The following is a 22,286-nucleotide window of genomic DNA, read 5'->3' on the forward strand; positions in this document are numbered from 1 at the left end:
TTCCTTTGGCTCTTGGGTTGAATCACTACCAGCACATTTCAGAATGAGTGTGGTCAGGGGTGGGCAGCATGAGGTTTGATGGGCACTGTCAGCACTCAGGCAGCAGGGCCCTCCTTGTCACAGAACAGTCCTTGTGTGTCACAGCCAGTCCTGTGATTGCAGGACAGGAAGGGCTTTTGCTTCTGACTGGAAGACAAGACTGTAGGCAATGGCCCAGCAGAGCTGATCTGTGAGAGAGGGTTCTGGGAAGGCAGAGAGCCTCCCTTGGCTTGAGACGCTGTCTGTTTGACTGAAGTTTTCTGTTTTTTGCTGAGTTACTGAAGCTACCTATTGTAATGGTATTTATAAAAGAAAAGTTTCATTCAGGATGTTCTCCTACTTTCGAAGGTCGGTCTCTTCCTTTTTGTTTCATGATGCAGCGTATCTGAGCTATTGCTCACGTGTTCCATTCTGAACATGCTCATGATCTGGTGCAAAACATTGCTCAGTAGTCATGATAGGGAAGCCTTGCAAGAGCCACAAAGAATCCTGGGAAGCAGAGCACTGGGGCCATTTCCTGCAAGACTGGCATGGCCTGTGCCCATGGGAGGTGATGAGCACAAAGGCTTATTGTCAGGCTGGGAATATGGCCTAGTGGTAGAGTGCTTGCCTCGCATTCATGAAGCCCTGGGTTTGATTCCTCAGCACCACATATATAGAAAAGGTCAGAAGTGACGCTGTGGCTCAAGCATTAGAGTGATAGCCTTGAGAAAAAGAAAAAAAGCCAGGGAAAGTGCTCAGGCCCTGAGTCCAAGCCCAGGACTGGAAAAAAAAAACAAAAACAAAGGCTTAGTGTCATTAATTCCCTACATATGACTTGGTGGTAGAGAGTAATCAAGCCTGAATTTTTGTATTTTATTTATTTGTTTATTTAGATACCACTCATGGAGCGTGAACTCAGAGCCTGGACGTTATACCTGAGCTTTTGTCTTCAAGGCTAGCACTCTACCATTTTAGCCATAGCTACAGTTCTGGTGTGTGTGTGTGTGTGTGTGTGTGTGTGTGTGTGTGTGTGTGTGTGTGTGTGTGCGCGCGCGCGTGCGTGCATGTCTTGAACTGTACTTCTCAGATTTCAGCCTCCAGAGTATCTAGGATTACAGGTATGAGCCACCGGTAGGTAACCTGCCAAGCTTTCATTTTTAGACTACTTCCCTTCAAAGTGTTCACAGAATTGATTCAGTATAGAACCAATATAGTTGGAAAGCTGGCAAAAGTTGAAGACAATTGATCTCTCAGTTTGGACAGAGAAAGGATAGGGAGGAATAACTTGAGGGAGGGGAGGCAGGTGGCCTGGTAGGGGATACCCACACTTCTGGTAAGTTGGGTAGGGATGAACTGAGCAAGCAGGAGGTGACAGACTTTTGAGGGACCATCGATTGCCCTTCAAGTCCTTTGAGACTCATTATGTTGAATACCTCACCATCCTTGTGGGGCAATTGACAGGGCAAAAGCAAGAGCCCAGACACACACAGAGAAGGTTATTGGATGTGATTTCTTTTTTAAAGAAAGGCTAATTTACAGTCCAATAAAAATAACCATCAGGAATCAGGTATTCAAAAATGGAGGCAGGGGACAAAGGGGGGTGGGGTAGGTGAATAAAGAGAGACATGGGGGAGAATATAGTCATAAAATTAAATGCATATCCTGCAAAATTAAGAAAACTGAGGGAAGAGGTGGAGTTGGGAGGGATAGAAGAGGATGAGGGAAGGGGTGAATCTTGATCAAAATGCATCATGTTCATATACTAGCTTGTTGAATGGGAACTCCTTCGTACAACTACTTAAAGATATTTTTTTTAAAGGGTCCTGGAGAGTCTCAAAGAGAGTCATATGGGAAACCCAGCAAATTTATAAGCCTCAAGGGATTTCTTTTTCTAGAACACAGAAAGGAAGTTATTTTTGAGATGTGTTCTTCGTTCTCTTTGTGAGTCATAGTTTCTGTATATTTGCTTGCTTTATATGTATGATGCCCTAAAATATGAAAGGGACCCAGAAAGTCAGAAAACTACCTTTTAAAGGCATTCGAAGGGTGTCTGCCTGGCCTGGCCGTAGAGATACTCCTCGCATGCTCTCCTTACCTGGGCTGATGGCTCTGGTGGCTGGTTGATCACAGCTCTTTGCTTGTGCTGAGTGAAACAGAGGGAAGCAATTGTGAGTCTCTCTGGCAGTGATTGCACCCTGTGTGACACTAGTAGTGGGCCACTGTGGTAAAATAAGAAAGTTAAGACTGCTCTATGGACCGCTGAGCAGCTACTTCTTAAAGATGCTTCTTGCTTTCCCTAGTCTGCTGTGATTTGAACTTTTAGTCTAGCCAGTGAATTCCATTCCCATTCAAGTCAAGTTTTACTACTCAAAACATCCGTTGAGACTACTTTGTTCCTTATTCTTGTTTTCCAAACATTCAGAAACACATAAACTTCAGGCTCCCAACTTAGCTGTATCTTTAAATTTATATGTATATGTATATGTATACATATATGTGTATATATAGTGTGTGTGTGTATGTGTGTGTGTCGATCCTGGGACTTGCACTTACTTAGAGCCCGGGCATTGTCTCTGAGCTTTGTTTTGCTCAAGGCTAACACACTACCACTGGAACTACATTCCATTGGGAGACACAAATGTTGAAATTACATGACAAAGTAAATACTTTGCCTATATTTATTCAGCTTTATAATTAATATTATGTACATATATATTTGTCTGTATATGTCTCTCACTAGCACTCATTCATCCATCCATTCATTCATTTGTACACACACACACTCAAGTACATAATTTTTGAGTGGTTTCTCAGCAAGTTACAGGTATGATGCTTTAATTTAATTCCTAGAAATTGTGATGTACTTTTAACCACAGAAAAAGTGACAGAGTCAGAAAATTAACAATGATACAACACTATGATAGATACTGTGCAATAAATAGCATGTTGTAGGGAAGGATTCTAAACCATTCATACTTTGACCATTGCATACTGATATACTTTTGTTGTTGTTGTGGTTTGCCAGTCCTGGGGCTTGAACCCAGGGCCTGAGCACAGTACCTGGCTTCTTTTCACTCAAAGCTAGCACTCTACCACTTGAGTCACAGCACCACTTCTGGCTTTTTCTGTTTATGTGTTGCAGAGGAATCGAACCCAGGGCTTCATGCATGCTAGGCAAGCACTCTACCACTGCATACTGTTATACTTTATATCAAAGGAAAAGTAAAGGATGGTCAGGATGCAATCTAGGATTGCATGGTGGTTCTCATCAGTGTCCTTTAATTCTGTTTCATTCTTAAGTCCTCAAAATTTAACCAGTGCCCCTCCTTTGGTCTGGCTCAGCCCTTCCACCAGGGCAGGTTCATTCACATGACTGGCAGGCAGGTAACAAAAGAGCTGTCAGATCTTCACAGGTGTCTTGTTGAATCACTTGGTTTTGATGACTCTGCTAGATTTTTACACTGAACATTTATTTCTCTTCACGTGTAATAAATAAGGGTCTTGTAGGGAAGAATGTTGAGCTATGTAAATGTCCAATTTTTCATCAGACATGTCATGCCTAGTTTTCACATCCACTGATGTTTCTTGCCTGAAGCCGTATCATATCCTTCTTGGTGGCAGACAGATGGTGATTTTCTCATTTTGTTGTCTTACACCTTTATTAGTTTGAATTCCATTAGACAAACTTCTCTTTTCCCCACATTTCATTATTTGCCTGTATCAGCACTGACTCTGATTCTGATCCCAAAGGTTGTAACTGTTGCTATTGTAATTAAGTTCAATTCTTAAGTTGTCCTTGACTTAGCTGGAAGGAACTCACTCAAATGGATACCATCCTTTGAACAAGTTTCTATTCCTTTGGAGCATTTTCCTACTTCCTGGAGCACAGCACAGTGTTCCAGAATCATCTCAGGCATTTTATATGCTAATGGCCAGCCCTGGAATCAACTCCCTCCAAGAGGACTGGGTGATACTTAGAAACCAAGATCTTGGTTTCAATGTGCTTATTGCTGTGTAAATGAGTTCACAGGGCACTGAACATGGCTCAGAAACATTCCTAGGTATGTGCCATACCTATATACATACATATATACATATACATATATATATATACCTGTGTATGTATATAACTGTGTACCAATCTTTTAACTTATTCCTTTAGCACACAGGAGCATGTGCAGAGCTGCAACTCTTCTAACCCTTTTGAAAAACAAACATAGTGTACACATTCAGTATTGGTTGATAGTTTCCTTTCTTTTGCCTGAGGATATATTTTTCAAAGCTTGTTACTAGAATATTTTTCTTCTCTCCCCACTGTGGTTGTGTTTTCCACTTTCATTCCTATGAGATACCATTTTTTGTTTCATTCCATATTTGAACTTACTCTCCTTGTCCTTTCTGGATCTGTTCATTTTAGTTGCCATGATTTGAAGAGTCACAAAAATGTAACACTTAAAAAGGTATTTCCCAGTGCTAGTGGCTCTTGATTATAATCCTAGCTATTCAGGAGGTTGAGATCTGAGGATAATGGTTTGAAGCCAACCAGGGAAGAAAGGCCAAAAGACCCTTATCTCTGATCAGCAAAAATCCAGAGGTGGAGATGTGACTCAAGTGATAAGAGCACCAGTCTTGAGTGAAAAAGCCAAGCTTGAGGCCTTTTGTTCAAGCCCCCATACCCTCACCTACACACACACACACACACACACACATACACACACACACACGCGCGCACCATAAATCCATATTGTGTACCCCACAGTCAAATGCCTCTCATTTCCACCCCAGTTCCAGCCTCGCCATGTTGACAACCAATCTCTGATCTTTCTTTCTGTATTTGATTTTTCTCAAATGAGTAGATACATCAACATAAGTATTTTCATATCCCCGTCTTGCTTAAACAAAATGGATAGTAATTTTAAGCTTGTGTTCTTTTTCTCATAGCAATGTAAATCATTCCCTTGGTCACCTATCTTCCACATATGCTTGAGACCTATATTAGAGAGACAGAGCATTGTAACGTACGCCACGCTCCTCATAGGAGCATGCAGTGCTCTGAAAAACTTTATTTTATAATTGCAGAGAACGCTACACTAGAGTGACTTGCAATTCTGCATTTTTGTATTTCTGATCTGTCTTTAGAGTAAATTCCTAGGCATGGCTAGTCAAAAGGTACAGATTGTTTTCCTAAATATTTACAATTTCTTTCCCCAAAATACTGTTACCAATTTGTAATGCAATCAGCTTTCTAGGAAAATATCTACTTCTACTTCATTGCTAATGGCATGTGAGCCATCCCTTTGATTCTCAGTCTGAGAGTTCAGAAAGGTATCTCAGTGTAGTTTCCATTTGCATTTTTCTAATTTCAAGTCACTATTTTAAATAAGAAGCAGTTAGGCTAGATATAATGGAGGGATTTTATTAAGTTCTCTACAGGATAAATTGGTACTGTCATTGACAATGTTTCAAAATATGTATAAAAACTTGCATGATGACTTTAAATAGTTGTAAAATATACGATTTCTAGTACATTTGAAATACTGTAATATGAGCCAGGCACTAGTGGCTCATGCCTGTAATCCTAGCTACACAGGAGGTTGAGATTTGAGGACTGTTGTTTGATGTCAGCTTGGGAAAAAAGTCCCTCCAAGACTCTTTCTAAAAATTAATTTATTTATTGTCAAAGTGATGTACAGAGGGGTTATAGTTTCATACATAAGGCAGTGAGTACGTTTCTTATCCAACTTGTTAGCTCCTCCCTCATCTTTCACCCACCTTCCCCCTCCCCATTTCCTTCACCCCATCCCCATTTTTTCACCCCCTCCCCATGAGTTGTACAGTTGGTTTACAGCATATGGTTTTGTAAGAATTTCTATTGTGGGGCTGGGAATATGGCCTAGTGGCCAGAGTGCTTGCCTCCTACACATGAAGCTCTCGGTTCGATTCCCCCAGCACCACGTATATGGAAAACGGCCAGAAGGGGCGCTGTGGCTCAGGTGGCAGAGTGCTAGCCTTGAGCGGGAAGAAGCCAGGGACAGTGCTCAGGCCCTGAGTCCAAGGCCCAGGACTGGCAAAAAAAAAAAAAAAAAGAATTTCTGTTGCATTGGTTCTCCTTTTAGCCTTTGTCTCTCCATTTTGACATTCCCCTTCCTTTCTCTAGTTCCAATAAATGTATATACAATACCCAGGGTACCAAAATTAGTAACAGTGATATCAGGGGTAAAACCTTGGGGAAGAAAGACAAAAGAAAATGGCATAATCTCACATGGTACATTGAAAATCACAATGACTATGATAAGCCACTTATTTCCATATCTTGGACTTCATTTCACTTAGCATCATCTTATGTGTTCATGTGTACATAGCTATTGAACTATTGTGATCTTCTGCTAGGATTATCCCAGATGTGTACCAATTCTTCCCTATGAGGGAAACCATAGAGTCTATGTTTCTTTGGATCTGGCTCACTTCACTTAGTTTGATTTTTTTCCAAGTCTTTCCATTTCCTTATGAATGGGGCAATGCCATTTTTTCTGATAGAGACATAGAATTCTATTGTATATATGTACCACATTTTCTTGATCCAGTCATCTACTGAGGAACATCTGGGTTAGTCCCATATTTTAGTAATGGCAAATTGTTCTGCTATGAACATAGCTGTGCTGGTTGATTTAGTGTGCTCTTGCTTGTAATCTTTTGGGTAGATGCCCCAAAGCAGGGCTGCTGGGTCATAGGGGAGTTCTATGTTTAGCCTTTTGAGGAACCTCCATACCATTTTCCAGAGTGGTTGAGCAAGTTTACACTCCCACCAACAGTAGCATTTCCTTTTGGCCACATCCCCTTCAGCGTCTGTTGTTATTAGTTTCCTTGATAATGGACATTCTTACTGAGGTGAGGTGGAATCTCAATGTTGATTTGATTTGCATTTGTTTTATGGCCAGTGATGCTGAGCACTTCTTCATGTGCCTCTTGGCCATTTTCATTTCCTTGTCAGAGAAGTCTCTCTTTATGTCTTTAGTATATTTTAGATATGAGGCCCTTGTCTGTTGTATGGCCAGTGAAGATCTTTTCCCAATCTTGCAAGCTATGTCCTTTGCCTTACAGAAACTCTTCAGTTTGATGCAATCCCATTTGTCCAACCCTTCTTTGATCTGTTGTGTTTCTAGGCCTTTATTAAGAAATTTTAGACCTGTGCCAAGGAGCCCAAAAATGAAAGACCTCTATCATGAAAACTTTAAAAAGATGAAAAGGAAATTAAAGCAGAACTAAGGAAATGGAAAGAACTCCCATGCTCCTGGATTGGGAGGATTAATATCGTGAAAATGGCAATACTGCCAAAGGTTATCTACAAATTCAATGCAATATCCATCAATATCCCAATACTATTTGCTAATGAAATAGAAGAAGCAATCCAAAAATTCATATGGAACAATAAAAGACCCCAAATAGCAAAAACAATCCTAAGCAGGAAGAACAGTGCTGGAGGAATATCAATACCAAACTTCAAACTCTATTATAAAGGTATATAATAAAAACAGCTTCGTATTGGCATAAGAACAGACCTGAGGACCAATGGAATAGAACTGAAGACCCAGAAATGAACCTGCAGACCCATGGCTACTTAATCTATGATAAAGGAGCTAAAAAATAGGATGGAGGAAAGACAGCCTCTTCAACAAATTGTGCTGACAACATTGGTTAAACTCCTGTAACAAACTAAAGCTAGATCTTTATATATCACCTCTACCAGAATCAATTTAAAATGGATCAAAACCTCAAGGTAAAAATCAGATACCTCTGAGACTCTTATCTCCAGTTAACCACTCAAAAACCAGAAGTGGAGCTGTGGCTCAAAATGGTAGTGCAGTAGCCTTGAGCAAAAGAGCTCAGGCACAGTACCTACACCCTGAGTTCAAGGCCACAACTGACAAAACTAAATAAAATACTGTAACATGAAGTATAGCTAAGAGCACCAAAATATTAATGCAATTAATGTAATTAATTGCTGAAATATTAAGTGCAGAAGTTGATGCAGAAGTGGCATCTCTGAGAATATTTTGAGGTAATTCTTATCTAACAATCATGAATTTTATATTCTTCCATTTTCTTCTTAAATGTTAATGGCTCTTCTATTTCTTCCATAGGATGAACACTCATTGTAAGTTTATTCTCAAAAGTTCGTTACATACATCGCCCTTTGAGATACACAAAAAGTTACATTTTCAAATCAGAAATCTCATCTCATATCCAATTTTACTGATAACTTCATGGAAACAACTAGAAGGCACACGGGACCATCTACCAGTGCTAGTGCCATTCATTTTCTTTATCCCTTCTTGCCACACCAGACATGGTCTAGCCTAGAGTAACATGTAACGCTGTATTGTTTATATAGAAGAGCTCTATTACACCTGAAACATCGCTACTTCACACTTACACCACAGGCAAGTTATTTTTCTGGTGTTATCAATCTACCTCTTTCAGGTTTACTTATCAAGAGCAATTCGAGACAAAAAGCTACATCAGTCTGAGAATTCCTTAGGTAAATATATGGTTGAAAAATTCACGTTTACCTTTAACAAGTGACAAAAATATTTGAAAAAGTAATCCCTTTATTTTCATGAATCACCTCTCATCCCCATAACAGGAGGAAGTAGATTACAGAACTATTGCTTAATGATTTATTTTCCAGTCTGTTCTATAATGGAGATTTTCAAAAAATATTTCTTGAAATGATGTGATTTTAAGCTTATATATTCCTCTGGTTTGAGTTACCGTCACAATTGATAGGAATAACCACTGACCAGAACAATATACGTTTATTTTGATAAATAATGATCAGTAACAGGTAGTTTTTATTAGAAAAATAACTTAATGAGGTGGATGAGATGACTTTATTCATTCAAGCTACAGGGACAGGCTTGGCAATTTGCACACGGATGTGAGATAGGATGTAAAAAATCTCTTACACCTATCTCAGCCTTTACATTTTATAAGACTGTAATATAATACCACAGTCATATAGCCCATCAGTCTGATTAAGCCCTTTCTGTTTATATTGATACACATTTATGTGTGTATATGTTTAGTTCTATGCAATTATAGCACATGTGTCGATTCATGTATCCACCACAAAGGTGGTAGATGTATTTAACAATGCCCTTTAGTTTTTCCTTATACATCATGCATACCATTGTCCTACCCCATAGCTCTCTCTCTATATATATATATGTTCACATATATACACATATACGTGTATATATACATATATGTGTATATATACATATATACCCTCTCTCCGTATCATGGATAGAGTTTCATGGCATGGAATGCCATTTTCTACCAAGCCATTTTAGCCATCTTCCAGTAAAGAAGTGTCTGCACTGTATCCAGTTTTTCACTATTATGATAAAACTGTTTTGAACACGCATGTGAGAGGTTTTATTTTAATGTGTCTTTGAAGCTTGAAATGTGTAGTAATTCAGCTAGCTTCAGTGTTCCTTTTCTTTCTTGTATCCAACCTTCCATGGCCACCTATTAAGAACACTAGACTTATAATCAATAGATTTGTATGTTTATTTTATTACCTCCAATCAAACATTGTCTCAACATTATTCTTTCTGTTTAATGCCTTCTGTGCTTCTTTCCCAATGAGTTGTGTGTCACAGAAAATGAACTGATAAAATGCTACATGGACTAAAATTGGTGACATTTTTCACTGGCTATAGCCTTTGCTCCTTGAATCCATTCATCAAGGTATCTCTCAGACAGTGTGCTGGATATTGATTTATCATTTAGAGCCTTTTCTCCTTGTGAATGGTTTAGGGCCTACAGTGCACTGCTGGCTCGCTGGCTCCATTTTCAGAATACACTACTGATTAGAAAGCAGAGGGGGAGATATCATACTTGTCATGAAATAAATTATTCTAGTGTCTCTGGGTGGAACAGGGCTAAGGGTGACCGTCCTCAAGCTAGCTCAGTGGGAGAGACAATGTGAGAGTATCTGGATTTCCATGGGGTGCCATTTTTATTAAGTGACTTTGTCATCAGGGGCATACTTCAATGCCTTCACGATAAATTGCTTCCATCTTTGACAGTGACAGTGACAATATTTCCAAACTTCACATATCTCCAAGACCCAATTGACAGAACAAATTGCACACTGGGAAGACAGCCTGATAAGTACAAGATGGGATATAAAAATCCAGTCACTTTGTATCATTGGAACAAAGTTATAATATGCATAACAGAAATAAAACTGTCACTTACCTACCTAATGATGAGACGCATGTTGTGGTTAAATGTACATCTCTACATTACAGTTTAAAATGCTGCTCAATTATTCTCCAGTATCGGGAATTCAATTAATGTATTCATTCCTTGATAGGCATTTACATAATAAAAAAGAAAATGCATCTCGCTGTAACATTTATATAAATGCACTTTTAGATTTTTATCAGTATAACCCAGACAAATAATTGGGAAAAATGCTAAACAATTACAATAAAAAGTACCCTCAGTATTTGTGACTTTATGAAAAATGCTATAGTAAATATTACTTAAGAAAGGGATGTGCATAAATATACAGCACATTCAGGAAATATGCATCCTGCTGCTAGCATTGTTGATACTGTGAAAAAAATAACATCCTGGCCGAGCAGATAATAGCAAGAGACTTGATAGAGTCACTTCATGAGGAATGGCAGCCATTTTCCACCCATCCTTGTGCAACTACAGGATAACTGGATTTTCCATTTGTCTAATAAGGCTGAAAAGGGAAAGGCCCTGGGAATGATAACGAAGACTCACTCTAGATAAAAGCAAACACTCCCCTCATCACAGTGTATCTTCAACCATGTATAGATGACTCAGAAAAGTCAGGATGGTGGACCTGGAGATGCTTCCACAAGAAAGAGTGCCCAGGCTAGCTGTGGGTGGAGGACTGCTTTCATTTGAAGCACTGTTTCTCTGAGGGATGTACAAGGCTCTGCCCACCACACCAGGGGCAGGCTAGGGCCCATCTAGCACCTGTTACATCTGCTCTCTGAAGTAGAGCTTGTTTGCTTTGTAAAACAGCATTTTACAGGACCTTAGGAATTTGATATGAGTATTAACTATGCGTACCGCCGCCTTTCCCTTACAATTACTGAGGCTAGCTTCTTCATTTAAATCTTAGGCTATGCAAACTCACATTTCAGTTTAAGGACAGTTTAACTGTACATCTTTTTTCGAATGTTTAACAAGCTTTGGTAGAAGGTCATTCTTCCAGATCCCTGGTCAGGCCTTTGTCTCAGCAGGCCCACTTAAAGAAATGGTCAGATACATAATAGCTAAAACCTGCACAAAAAATAACATGTCCAGATTGTCTTTAGGTAAAGAGATTAAAACAGTGGAAAGAGCCCTGACCCTGGACCACAGGAGTTATGCCACATCTTCTTTTATTTATTCAGAGATAGGTCATGTGATTTATGATAAGTAGTTTCAAATTTGGGGGCATCAGAATCGCAATCTCTGAAACAGGACATATGTGTCCATATGTATATGTACATATATGTGTATAGATATCTATCTGTCATCTATCTTTATCCTATTGTCTAGTGTAGCATGAAGTGAATCAGGTTGTAATTGAAGACTCTGCAGGATGGACTGAAGTATGGACTGGCCACCAAGAGGAAAGCAAAGTGCTAGCTTGCCCGCAGGACATGTCAGGCAATTAGAACTTGTTTTGCCACAGTGGAATGGAGCGTTGCGATTCATGAATTGAGGCTCTGAAGACTTGGGTCTCCACTACTCTGACACCATCAGCACTTTAGACATTGTTCTCTAAGGAACCCCTTTTCCCTGGCACCTCTGTGTGTATGGAATGCTACTGTAACCCCTAAAAACCTCTCCTGTCAGGGTTGGAAAAGCCTATTGACACTCATGGCAATGTCTGTTTAGGGCGTCAGTGTCTGCCTGAGAATGACACATGAGGAAAACTTTCCTTTTGGCTGTGTATTTCTCTCAAAGTGATTCAGTTGTATGTTTCTCCCGTAGGGACCACGGTGGTATTTACCACATGTTTCCAACCAGTGATTACTTCTTCTGGAGACTTCTTGTCATCTTACAAGTCCCTTTGTTTCTACAGCCTGGGTGATTGATGGCTTATACAACAAACCCGGGTATCATTTTGGATAAATTCTGGGACTTGGTGTTCCTGTCACTTTGTGGCTCCAAAAGATTGCTCCTCTCAAGAAAGGAATTCATTCAGCTGGAAAACACTCATCTCTTTCATAGAGAGGCAGGAGAAGGGATTCACAGGGACCAGCCCTGACAGTGCTGCCCAGCTAACAGAGCTGGGCTGTTCCTCTAGGCAGGGCAGCCACCTGGAAGCAAGGAAGGGAACGCTCCCACAGGAGAATAGCTCTCCCAAGAAGAGGCTTCTGTCTGTCTGTCTGTCTGTCCTCCTTTCTTTCTGTTTCTTTTTTTCTGTCTTTCTCTTTTCTTCCTTTTTCTTTCTCTTTCCTCCATTCCATCTTTCCCTCTTCCTTTCTCTCTCTTTCTATTTACTGTATTTTTCTTTTTTTCTTTTTCTCTGTCTCTTTCTGTCTACTATCTCCTATCTGTCTGACTACCTTCCTTCTTTCTTGCTCTGTATTTCTTTTTTCTCTCTTTTCTTCCTTTCTTTCTTTTTTCTCCCTCCTTCCTTTCTCTCTGTCTTTCTTTCAATCTACTATCTGTCTGATTTTTTTCTTTCTTCACTTCTTTCTGTCTACTATCTGTCTGCCTACCTTCTTTCTTTGTATTTCTTTCTTCCTCTCTTTTCTTCCTTCATTTCTTTTTTCTCCTTCCTTGCTTCCTTTTTCTGTCTTTCTTTCAATCTACTATCAGTCTGATTATTTCTTTTTTCACTTCTTTCTTTCTGTCTCTATCTGTCTCTTTACTATCTAGTTATCTGTCTGTCTGTCTGCCTGTCTATCCATCTCTTTATAGAAAATCCCTGAGACCATGCTAGCACAGACATGTGCACTTTGGCCTAATTTTTATGAGGAGCAAGATTGCACATAGCGTTAGACATATGTTCTTATTTATTTTTAAATAGATGGGTTGTAACTCCACAGCTTCATGAGTATCTAGGATGACTTGGCATTTTGTGTCCTGTGCAATAAACATATTAGGAAATTAGGTTTTATGGAATGCCAAACTTTGATCATTTCTTTGTGACAAGTACATCCAAATATTATCTTTTCTAGATACTTTGAAATATATGATATTGTTGATGATGATGGACCTTTGCTTAAAAACACGCAAGAATGCCTTCATCTTATCTGGCAGGGGCTTTGTAACCCTCACCAAATGCTTTCCTGGCCTTCCTCAGTCCCAGACTTCTAAGCCTTACGCCAAATCAGACATTAACCCCTTTTGCCCAGGTTTTGTGTTGAGCAGATCCAGTAGTAATCAGAGAATATTCATTCCCGGGTCTGTGTAGGAAGATTAGATCAGAACCAGCTGGTTCTAATCAAGAAGAACAGAGCAGGAATTTTGCTAACCAGCCCTTGGCATTGGAGGATGCTTGCCTTCCTCTTTTCTGTGGCCCCTGTTGTATTTGATTGATAATAAATGTAAATTGTGAAGGCTTCTAGCAAGTGCATGGAGTGAATGTTGGCCTCTCGGTCAACAGTGGGGAGAATAGTAGACTGATACACTTTTAGCTTTTTTTCCATGCAGGTTTAGTAATACTATACTTCATAAAGTGAAGTTAATGGAATATTCAGAATCGTTACTAGAACAGGTGATGCCTCTGTGTGTACGGAGAACTTTGGGGAAAATGCCACAAATCCCCAGTTCTTTTTGTTATCTTCAAGAAGCCATTCACAGGGCTTCAATTCAGCATGTCAGTTTATGAGCATAATATATCTTGATCGATGTCACCCCCCTTCACCCTCCCACCCCAATTCACTCAACTCTTCCCATCCTGTCAAATTGCCCGGTTCTATGTTCACATCTGTATGCTGAATATTAAGACTGTATTCAGATCTCTTAAGCTTTATTTTACTCAGTTTCATGTTTTAAGCAGTTATTCGTTTTGAGTTTTTAGAAAACAAGTGTTTCATATACATAATATATATAACATATGCTCCATCTTAAAATTTAAAAAGATATCTGAATCATACTTTCTATAGTTGCAAAACAGTAATAATTATTTAAATTAGAAAAAAAAGGGCTGAAGCCAGGTACTAGTAGATCATGCCTATAATCCTAGCTACTAAAAGGCTGAGCTCTATGGATCACAGTTCAAAACAAGGCTGGGCAATATAGTTTGTGAAACTCTTATCTCCAGTTAACTACCAAAAATCCAGAAGTGGAGCTGTGGCTCAAGTGGTAGAGCACTAGCCTTGATCAAAATAGCTCAAGGATGGGCTGGGGATATAGCCTAGTGGCAAGAGTGCCTGCCTCGGATACAGGAGGCCCTAGGTTCGATTCCCCAGCACCACATATACAGAAAACGGCCAGAAGCGGCGCTGTGGCTCAAGTGGCAGAGTGCTAGCCTTGAGCGGGAAGAAGCCAGGGATAGTGCTCAGGCCCTGAGTCCAAGGCCCAGGACTGGCCAAAAAAAAAAAATAAATAGCTCAAGGACAGCACCCAAGCCCTGAGTTTGAACCCCAGTATGAAGCCCTGAGTTTGAACCCCAGTATGCGCGCGTGCACCCACGCTCACACACACAAACACACACACGGAATCTGTACTTGAATGGAGGATAATTCATTTATACAAGGGCCTTTAATTCCCACACAGCAGACTCCTTTCATTATTCTCTTTTTTACTTTTTAATGTGGGCTCTGTTTATTTGCTCCTGCAATATTGGGGATTAATTCTCAGCTTTTTCTTAGATGTAGTGTGTGTGTGTGTGTGTGTGTGTGTGTGTGTGTGTGTGTGTGTGTGCTTGTGAGTGCTCCACTAGAAGTTTTAGGTGTTTGTAGAAAGTACGGAGGAGTACAGCCACTGTACATCTCAGCACATGCTGCTTGGGTCGAGCTCTCTACCAACAACGTTCATGTTAAAACTGGCATTTCCTCATCAGTTATGAGAACAATCGTAGTTTTGCCAGTTCAAAGCACACACTTCTTTAAAGTGATTAAAGAGATTACTTTGTGCAGATGAAGTCATGGCTGGTGTTATCTACCAAGGCCTGGGAACCACTAAGGCATAGCTTCCCCACTAAGGACACCAACATTTCCAGATGCCCACATGCATTACATCAAATGACACACTATCTGCACAGAACCCACACATATCCTCCAATAGCCTTCACTTCATAAAAATCTTTTGTGTAAACTAATTATACAATGGGACTTCATTGTGGTATTTACAATGTACCTGTAATGTCCTTTAATCAAATTTACCCCCTGTGTGTTTTTTTTTAAATGTCTTTTCCTTCTCACTCTTCCTTTTTAACACTTGCTTGTGGGTTTCATTCTGCTCTTCTCATGCATGTATATATGCTAGTTCTTCAATATGATCCATTCCAGCTAAGATGCCTGTAGAAAGCCACAATCTCTCTAATGGTCTAAAGATAAGAATGTAGAATAAATGGCTGAGAGAAACATCAAATAGAAATGGTGCTCATCTAATAACAAAGTGCTGTCTTTTGAGTCTCTTTCTTCTATGCCTTTTTCTTCATAGATAATCAAAATCTTGCTGAAATCCTAACACTTTGCTGTCTGAAGTATGGATTCGTGTCACCTTCTGATTGGTCACATAACTGGTTGTGTCTCCTGTCTGGATCGAACGCTGAGGAGTTGAGTTACTGATGACACTGTTGCATTCTGGAGAAATTTTTTTTTTTTTTGCCAGTCCTGGGCCTTGGACTCAGCGCCTGAGCACTGTCCCTGGCTTCTTTTTGCTCAAGGCTACCACTCTGCCACTTGAACCACAGCACCACTTCTGGCCTTTTCTATACATGTGGTGCTGGGGAATCGAACCCAGGGCTTCATGTATACTGGGCAAGCACTCTTGCCACTAGGCCATGTTCCCAGCCCTCACTGTTGCATTCTGATCCACAGAGTTGTCATTTAATTTAATGGGTACGGGACTTTCGCCATCAGCTCTAACACTATTATCAACTATTATTATTCAGTGGCTATAGATATTGTAAGTGATGATTTGAGATGCCACACACTTGATATTTACTGTCTTTGAAAGTGGCTTTCTAAGGTTACATCTATACATATTATATTGTGCCTCAGGGATTTAAAATTATTTTTGCAAATACCTATACATTGTTAACTAGCTTTAACTGTTGACTTATAAAAACCTTTTCAGCTACTAACCTTCGCTCTGTTCTTTGAAGCATACCTCTAAAACAAAACTCTATTTGCCTTAAAATGTTTATAGATAGTAAATATTTATAAGTAGAATTACATTTTTTTCTAAGTTATTGGAAGTTTTACTACTATGAAATTGCTTTTCTTTGGTGTTGAAGCATCTGTGGCTTCTAATAAAAATCAAAAGTTCTTTTTAATTATACCATGACGTAAGTCCCTGTGTCATTTTTAGACAGAAACGTGTGTGTATGCACGCACATCATGTAAGAGGGGAGGGGAGAAAGAGAGAGAGAGTAAGCTTAAAGCAGATCAAAGGACTTTCTCAGCCTCCAGGGCATTTTTTCCTATCAAATATAAACACAGTTATTTCCAGTTCCAGTGGAGAGTAAGAAGGAACATGCTTTCACATCAGGCATTCAGAGAACTTTCCTTTCCCTTTGCGTTTTTCTTAAGAATTTTTTTTTCGTTGTGAGAAAATGCACACGATATAACAATGGCCATCTTAGCCATTTTTGAGTCTAAATTTCAGTGGTTTAAAGTGATTTCATAATGTTACGCAACCTTGGCCAATATCCACCTCTCGTAAGTCTTTTAATCTTATAAGACAGAAACACTTCCTTCCAGTCCCTGGCCAACACCATTTTGTACCATTTTTTTCTATTTTAAATGTCCCATTTAAGTGAGATTGCAATATGTATCTTTTTGTGACTAGGGTATTATAATTAGCATAATGTCCACAACGTTTATTTATACATGAACATGTCATAACTTTTTTCTTTAAAAGGTTAAATAAACACTTATGTATAAAACACATGTGTCTTAAAGGATACTTGGGTTGATAAAGCCTTGTAGCTTTATAATATTTCATTGAATTTGGGCATACAAATATCAAGATCCAGCTTTCAATTTCTTTGGGTAATACTCAGAAGTGGAACATTTCTGTACTATTTAAGATTGCTCTGAAATGTTTCTAGATGTCCAGCATCCGTGTAGCATTACTCAACATTTACCTTGCCATTTGTTTGTTTTGAGATAAGGTCTCCCAGTACAATCCAGGTTGACTTTAAATTCACGTTCCTCCTAAGTGCTGGCATTAAAGATGTGCATGACCATATTTGACAAACAAACACATCTTCAAAGGAAATATGTAGGTAACACTTGTTGCAGAGATACCCACGCCACAAAAGAATACCTATGCTAAAAGTGTCCTAAATGTTATTCATGTCACTTTCAAAGACCCACAAATGCAAACATTGATTTAGATTCACAGTAGCCAAATGGCCTGTCTCAGTCGCCCCTGTTTCTGTGGACTGTTCCCCTCCTTGCCTTCAGAGCGTCTATTTTAAGCCTGATTACGGACAATTATTTCTTAACTGATCTTTTAGGTTTTATGTATTTCTCAGTGTCTATTTTTTTTCATTCTACCTATTTTGATAAATGAAAATGATACTTAACCTTCTTGGAACATCATAAACAATCTGTATTCACTATTATTATTGTCGTGGTGGTTGCTTTAGTTTTCACATTGCCTGTCTAGCGAGTTGATAGCCCAGCCTTGTAGTCTTCTCTCTTCCTTTCAAGTTATTTTCACATAACCAACCCCATGATGCTCATCTGTTGGGAAATTGAGTGGGAAGTAACTAGGCCTTGCTGCATCTTAAAAAATTATCTTGGAAGGGAAAACAATTGTGCTTTAGGCTATCATTTAAAGAGAACATTCTTTGTGGCCTTAGCATTAGCTGGGAGCAAGCAGCCTAACTGAAATGAAATGGAAAGATTTAGAAAGAGGACCCAGCTAGGAGATAAGTGTAATAAAAGTTTTGTTTTTCAGATTCCTTTTCCTTTTGATTCCTTGTTATCATTAAATTCTCTGCATGCTGGGTTGAAAATAAACTTTCAGTGACCTTATGATTTTTTTTAAAAAGAAATGCCAAATTAAACAAAAGATTGTAATCACTCATTTTTAATTTAAAAGGAGGCGGAGGAGGATGACTAGTTCTCTACATATTGAATTTTTAAAAATCTAAGTCTATTTAAAAACTTCTGCTACATTTATCAAGTAGAGAAATTGTGAAGGAGAAAGGCAGGAATTTTGATAGCCAGGGACATTTGTCTATCATATCCCACTGTTCATCTCCAGTGGGGTTCTGCCAGTGACAAAGAACACAAGCTTAGTTCCCTGCACCACTGTTCACCATAGCGAAGGTGCAGAAATCAGCCCAGATGCCCGCAACGGACGAATGGATCAAGAAAATGTGGCATCTATTCACAATGGAATCCCACTCATCCATTAGAAAGAAGGAGATTGTACCATTTGTACAATAAAGGGTAGGGCTTGGGGAAACAAAACAAAACTAGGTTAAGCGAAGTCATTCAGGACCAGCGAGACAAAGGATGCCTGTTCTCTTTTATATGTGGAGGCTAGATTTTGATTATAAATGTATAAGTAAGTACCTTGGGTGGTATGCAAGCCTACACAGATGTAGTAACTGGAATAGGGTAGATTCGAGGGAGAACTCAAATAGTGCGATTCCTTAGGAAGGCAAAGTCCTAGTTCAACAAAATAAACACCTGGAAGTGGGCACTTGAAAGGGGCGGAGGGCAGGGCCAAAGGGCCATGGGCAGAGGAATGAAGAAGAGGAGAGGGGGGAGAATAATCCAGTGTAGATCCCTCAACAACTAAGAAGCGTGAGAGGAGGAATGGGGAGCGGAGCAGATGAGTGAGAATACAGAACTGGGGGTGATACTGACCAGCATATATCTTATTCATGAACTGCCTTGTGACCTGGCAACTGCTTTGCACAAGGACTTGGAGATCACTGAGAGAAAGGACTTTAGAGGAAGAGGATGCCGAGCCCTGCCGCTAACCTCTCGCCCTTGCTTCGTGTCTCTTCCCGCCCCGCAGGTCACCTACTTGGGGAAGGTGTCCACCACGGGCATGCAGTTCCTGTCTGGCTGCACGGAGAAGCCGGTCATCGAGCTGTGGAAGAAGCACACCCTGGCCCGCGAGGACGTCTTCCCAGCCAACGCCCTCCTGGAGATCCGCCCGTTCCAGGTGTGGCTGCACCACCTCGACCACAAGGGCGAGGCCACCGTCCACCTGGACACCTTCCAGGTGGCCCGCATCGCCTACTGCACCGCCGACCACCACGTGAGCCCCAACATCTTCGCCTGGGTGTACCGGGAGATCAACGACGACCTGTCCTACCAGATGGACTGCCACGCCGTGGAGTGCGAGAGCAAGCTGGAGGCCAAGAAGCTGGCCCACGCCATGATGGAGGCCTTCAGAAAGACCTTCCACAGCATGAAGAGCGACGGGCGGATCCACAGGGACAGCTCCTCCGAAGAGGTCTCCCAGGAATTGGAGTCTGATGACGGCTGAAGTGGGGGGGGGGGGGGGACTGGAAGCGCCCCAGCCGAGGCAGCCAGCGAGGCTCCAGGAGTTCCAGAGGATTAGCCGGGATCCTCAACGTGATTCAACATTTGGGATTGCAAAAGACTGCCGCCATGCCCTGGGTGTCCCCCCCCCCACCCACCCCCCACACACACCGACCCATGCTTGTTAAAAGAGCGATTCTAAATCTAAAGAAATTGTATCATTAAAGTAATTCTTGTGACATTGCCATCTATCTGCTGCTGCTGCTGGGACCCAGAGGAGGATGGGGGTGGAGAAGGGTGGGGGGCGGGGGTAGAAGGTTCTAGTGTTCTCTTTCGCAGTGGTTTTCCTTTGCTACCAACACCTCCTGGGGGGGGGGGGGGGCTGAGATTTCCATGCCCGGTGTTCAGCACTCTCAGGCAGAGACTCCTGTGGCTTTTGTTTGAAGGACCTTGCCAGTCTGCCCTAGGGAATCCAACAGCACTGGGGAAGGAGGGAGGGTGGGGCAGGGTTTTGCAGAGGCCGCAGTCAGGAGGGGACACACCCCAGAACCCCTGAGACCTCTTCTCTGCCTCCTCACTATGTGAATCAGCACAGCCTTTATTGAGCTTTACAACTAACAACCTGGCAGGCGGCAGTTAATTCGCAGTTGAAGATAATGCTTTTATTTACAGGAATATATCAAGTAGTACCTTCTTATTGTATTCTCTTCCTCTATTTTTTTTCCCTTGGAATACTTGCATCTACTAATCATCCCTTCCCTCCTCCTGCACCATCCATCTTTCTTTCTCCTTCCAGCGTCCCCAGAGAACTGGCTTCTCCACACAGTGCAGGGCGCTGGAAGGGAAGAAAATCACCGAGCAAGTGAAATTAATGACAAACAAATGAACAACAAAAGAAACCCCGGAAAGAGAAAAGAAGTAAACAAACTCCACCCAGACTGGACTTAACTTAGCCCTACATGACCTAATGGCCACTTCCTTCCCTCCAGGTCCTATTGGGTGAATTCTGTAAGATGAGCTGTGGCTGGCTCCTTCCTTAGTGATGCGTTTGAGTAGGGAATGACTTAGATAAACTCAGCTTGTCTAAAATACCCATACCCATCTTCACCTCAAAGGAAATCTTCTTATCTTAATCTTAGAGTCTCAATACCTGATTATTCACTAGTTCTAAGGAGAACTATTGAAATGATTTCTCACGAAGGTAGCCTGAGTTTTCTCAGTTTCACCGACCTTGGAATACCACAGAGTCAATATGGAATGAGACTGAGGGTGTTGGTTAAAATCCATTTAAGGATGAAGGTAGATGATTTCATTTCCAAGTAATATTGCTACTTTATAAAAGTCTCTTTGTATTCCTGATCATGTTAGGGGCACTCAGACGCCTTAGAAGCCTTAAATGAGAGCTAATCTGGTCAGAGCGCAGTGGTGTTGGCATTTGTTCTGTGTCCCTATGTGTCTGTGTACGTGTTTGTGTGTGTATGTGTGCCCTTCATGTATGGACCCCGTTTTCAGGCATGTACAGTAAGCATGGATTCATATTAAGGAAGATTCTCCTGCCTCCTGAAGTTGTGCTTGTTGCTTTATGACATATGTAAACTATTATTTAGCATAAATGCATTCATTCTTTAATAAAAAATATGTTTGCGTTAATAAAGCCGAGGAGTTTCATAGTGGATGTGTGCTTCCTTTGTTCAGCAGATGCAAAATAGTTTAAATGGAGTATATAAGGCACTTCTGTTTGAGAGTTTTATGAAACTTGGTCCCAAATAATTCATTCCTCCATTGAGTTTAAAAGTCTTCTTTTGTTTAATTGGCTGCCCCTTGGAGCTAAGATGGTAACATCAGCAATTGAAGTTGTGACAGGTGATGAACTTATTTCAGGGGAGAATCTCCTAAACATTGTTGCAAATAAAGCTATCTGTTCATCTTTGGAGATCCCCCACTTAAATCTTGGGAGGTAACTGTCAAGATGTTTCCTTCAGGCCCTGATTCATTGAATGGCCCCATTTGTCAAGCAAGGCCAGTGGCAATGATGCTTTCAGAGATGCCCTTCATGGATTCAATAACAAATATTAAGGCTTGTAAAGAGAAAACATGGTGCCTGCCACCAACATGAACTCCTGTGAGAAACCTACCAACATCTACTGGCTGAGTGGTAGTTGTACATCTAAAGGGAAGAAAGAGAGAGGGAGGAAAGACAGGAAGTGGGAGAAGATGAGGAAGAGGAGAAGGGGAAGGAAGAGGAGAGGGAGGAGGAAGATAAGGAGGAGAGGAGGAAAATGAGGAAGAGAAGAAAGAGAAAAAACAGCCAGTAAATATCTCAAAACATTGCCATTTTCCTGAGTATATACATGGTCCTTCCTCACAAAAAACTTTTGCTAGTGTATATATATATATATATATATATATACACACATACACACACACATACATACATATATACGTATATATGTATATATACATATATACATACACATATACGTATATATACATATATACGTATATATATATACATACATATATATATATTTTGAGATACAAAGAATGACATGCTAAGTGGCTCAGATAATATTAACCTGAGATTCT

At 40.5% G+C, this 22,286-nt stretch overlaps 1 protein-coding gene across 3 annotated transcripts in view; it reads left to right on the forward strand.

Annotated features, from left to right (window-relative positions):
• Pid1 (phosphotyrosine interaction domain containing 1) overlaps nucleotides 1–19,982 on the forward strand; it is a 219,983-nt gene extending 200,001 nt beyond the window's left edge. For all 3 annotated transcript variants that reach the window (XM_048344596.1, XM_048344598.1, XM_048344597.1), the window contains exon 3: nucleotides 19,228–19,982. In XM_048344596.1, the coding sequence (XP_048200553.1) occupies nucleotides 19,228–19,704 (477 nt within the window). In that variant the 3' untranslated portion in view covers nucleotides 19,705–19,982. The remainder of the gene's footprint in view (nucleotides 1–19,227) is intronic.
• Nucleotides 19,983–22,286: the final 2,304 nt, after the last annotated feature.

Source organism: Perognathus longimembris, chromosome 4 (genome assembly GCF_023159225.1).
Source record: "Perognathus longimembris pacificus isolate PPM17 chromosome 4, ASM2315922v1, whole genome shotgun sequence".
Classification (NCBI taxonomy): domain Eukaryota; kingdom Metazoa; phylum Chordata; class Mammalia; order Rodentia; family Heteromyidae; genus Perognathus; species Perognathus longimembris.